Source organism: Sphaeroforma arctica (assembly GCF_001186125.1).
Source record: "Sphaeroforma arctica JP610 unplaced genomic scaffold supercont1.229, whole genome shotgun sequence".
NCBI classification, from domain to species: Eukaryota; class Ichthyosporea; order Ichthyophonida; genus Sphaeroforma; species Sphaeroforma arctica.
This window is the reverse complement of record NW_014040329.1, coordinates 44,725-48,458: the sequence shown is the minus strand read 5'-3', so window position 1 is coordinate 48,458 and position 3,734 is coordinate 44,725. Positions and strand designations below refer to the sequence as shown.

Sequence of the window (3,734 nt, the reverse complement as noted above, 5' to 3'; positions counted from 1 at the left end):
GCGCTTACGCTTCCCGGCGCAAGTGATCTTGTATTCGTTCTTACTGCTACTGGAGCGGCCAGAGCGCTTTGAGTGGCCAGATGGAACAGAGCTGTCAGAGCCTTGAGGATGGTCAATTTTGTCAGAATTGTCAGAGCGACTGCAGAAGCTCTCTGTGCACTTAGAGAGACCTCCACAGTTACCAGAATATTCACAGCAGACCTTGGGCTCGTCGTAAGACTTTCCAGTGAATCCCTTAGCAGCACATGTAATTTCTTGATTGTAAGACTTGGCGCTAACTGCAACAGCAACAGCGGCTATGATGAAAACGGTAGAAAACTTCATGTTGCCTTTTATGCTTTTCCTTGTAGTTTTAAACTGATTGTTGATGCTCATTATTAGTTGCTTTTATACTGCAGAATGTTGTCCAATGCATACTTTTTACAACCTATACTCTACTACTAGTCTAATACGCGAGATACTTTGTATGGCGGGCGCCATGCCATGTGTCATATGAATATTGGAAATACGCAATAGATGTATGCGCCTGTCGTTTCTCTTTGTACAACATTTACATTGTTTTTTATAATGTCTCGCGAAGGGGTATACCCAGACTTCATATAGGCCAAAGTCACTCCGGGGGCGAGAACCTGGAAATTAGACCACATGTGCATACATTCTTTATTAGATTGTTTTGCTTGTTTTGGTATAAAATAAAAATAAAAGCAAAACAAAAACATCCCCTGTAATTTTTTACTTTTTCTACGTATATTTTAGTCCAACTATTGTCGAAATATATATCAGATAGTTGTTTTGTACATATGGTTTTTTAAAAACAAATATGAACCTTTTTGTTCTAAACTAAAAACTAAAAACATCCATTTTTTTTTGGATGAGGCGGCGACTAACCTCATTACGTTTCCCTATAAAACGTAAAATAATCAAAATAATAAGCGTTTACGTTAAAAGTTAATCCTAAATATAGTTCTATTGGTTTACAAATAGGTACTGTGAATAGTTTCAAATCGCTTTTCCATAAAAGAAGGTCAATTTATCAGGTGCAAATTTGGAGAAAATATATGGTCGACTTGCCCCCGATATACTTTAAAACGCTTAAAAAACAAAGCCTTTTGCGTTTACGTTTAAAGTTTATCGCATATAGGCAAAACGTATAGAGCTCAGGGCGGCAATTGCTATTTACTTTTGTTTTTAAAAAATAGTATGTTTGTTTTGCTCTTTAATATGTACATATTGTTTTTATAAAACAAAATGAAAATGCACATGCCTAAATAAATACTATTACTATTTTTTATATTCAACAAAATATTTATGATGGAAATTGTAAAAACATATTTAAAAATAAATATTCATTCCGGGCTAATGTAAAAAAAAAATTAAAAATCTGTTTTTTTAACAATCAACGAGTGATTCATTTTAAAACAAAATTATTTACTACGTTTGGTGGATGTATTTTGTTCTTTTTAACAAAATCAAAATAGACGAACCGAAATATTCACATACAGTATTTTATTTTTAAGTAAATATATTTATACAGTCGTCAGAAGGACACATATGACACAGGCTCACAGAACAGACCAGCACAGACTCAGCGTACAGACACAGAGTTGTGCTAAAATGAGATTTTAATATAACTGATATCTATAAAGATGGTACTATAAATACATTTTTACTTCTTGTCTTTTAAAAAATAGAATTAAATATAGTCATACCTCTATATATGTCCAGGTTCCGCTGAGGGTCACAAATTGTACATATGTAGAGGTGGACATATCTGGGTCAGGTACTACCTGTGAGGTGCATAGGGCAGATGGAGCTGATACTATAGTGTACCCTTTCCCTCACGATATTTCCTTTTTGCATGCACTTCGTTAGACAGACTAATAATTTACTCTCCAGAGATCATAAACCTCTGTATAGTTTTTATACTTATACCATATGTTGTAAGTGCAGCTTATACGGCTTCTTTTGCTAAATCACTTTTATAGTTCTCTCTCCATGGCTTGCTCAAGTCATATCCACTCTTTTTGATAGTGCGCACGACGATACCTTCCTCGTCGTTTGTTAGATTAATCCTCTTTGCTTGAACGGCACACACCTTTAAATTGATTGTACACCTTCTTTTTATTACTTTTAGACAGTCTCTTCACTATTTTATCTGACGCTTCATTTACCCCATACGATGCACATTTGGTGGCTTGCAATTATCTGTAGACAAGCAGTAACCGATCGAATTCGATACAAACCCCTCACTACTGAATTTGGTATAGGCCCGAAATTACTGTTAGGGTTTTTGGACTCAAACCCAATTTCTGTTTTTTTTCTTGGAAATATTATATCTGGTTTGGTATGAACTGGCGGCGCCTGCCTCCTACTTTTTTTTCGGGGAAATGTTAGCAGAAACAAAAATCGATTTGGTACCGCCTTAGTTCCAGGGCCCCAAAAGGGGGCCAGGTCGGCCCAAAAGAAAAGTGTGCATATATAGAGGTATATAAAGAGGTGTGACTGTATTTAGTTTTTTTAAAACTTTTTACCTCTCTTGTTTATATCTATATATTTTTTAAAAACGTCCATACATCATGTATAGCAGCAGTCGTCAGACCGTGACGGCGTGGCCATCAGCAATTTTGTATTTTAGTTTTGTATTTATATTTATATTTATGTATTTTTAACAGAATTTAATTTGTTTTTCGAGCAAAGTTACACAGTTCTAGATTTCTAGCAAGCCGAAGAGTGCTGGAGTAGTATCTGATACTCTGGCAATGGTATAATATTGTCTTTTATTTGTAGGCTATTGAAATACAATTAGAACCAGTCATTCCATTGGACAACCGCTCCCTATGTAATACACACGAATATCGACTTTTTCACGGACGGTGGGACCCCACAAGTCTGCTCCACTTCCCACGGACACAGTTAACAGTTGTATAGGATTTTTTCTTATTCCTAGCTAGTAGCTACAAGGCCCTATTTCAATATTTGGGGTAGCTGTTCAGTATTTCTCCTGTTCCAAACATACTCGTATTTGATATTCATATCAGATATGTCGACTTCTCTCTCGAGTCTCGGGAGCTGGCGTATACAGAACTTTGAAAGACTGCCAAATACAATCGACCCCGTACACGAAGTGGACCGTTCCCTGGACCCTGGTGCCTTTGTGGTATCCAATATGGATGCATTGGACTATCTGTATGTACCTAATTCTTATTTGTCTGGTTTTGGTAAGTGTATTGATTTCCGGGGACCATAGAAATTCGTTTGCACATGGCATGAGGCGGGCTGAGGCCCTGAGCTAAAAGTGATCAATCTGGGTAATAAACTTCAATCAGATCGGACGACATCCGGCAGTATAAAAGTCACCAGGAATGCGTAGTGTCGACCAGTTTTAAAACAAGAAAAGAAAATAAGACGACATGAAGTTCTCAACCATTTTCACCATAGCCGCTGTTGCTGTTGCAGTTAGCGCCAAGTCTTACAATGAAGAAATTACATGTGCCGCTAAGGGATTCACTATAAAGTCTTACGTCGAGCCCAAGGTCTGACGTGAATATTCTGGTAACTGTGGAGGTCTGTCTAAGTGCACAGAGAGCTTCTGAAGTCGCTCTGACAATTCTGCCAAATTTGGCCATACTCAAGGCTCTGACAGCTCTGTTCCATCAGGCCACCCAATGCGCACTGGCCGCTCCAGCGGCAGCAAGAACGAATACAAGATCACTTGTGCCGAGAAGCGTAAACAT

The 3,734-nt window shown here is 37.6% G+C and overlaps 1 protein-coding gene across 1 annotated transcript in view; it reads left to right on the top strand.

Moving 5' to 3' along the window:
* Positions 1-3,040: 3,040 nt before the first annotated feature.
* SARC_04203 (hypothetical protein) overlaps positions 3,041-3,734 on the top strand; it is a gene marked incomplete at both ends in the record, with an annotated part of 1,772 nt that continues 1,078 nt past the window's right edge. Inside the window, one exon of the mRNA XM_014301983.1 lies at positions 3,041-3,218. Coding sequence (XP_014157458.1) covers positions 3,041-3,218 — 178 coding nt within the window. The remainder of the gene's footprint in view (positions 3,219-3,734) is intronic.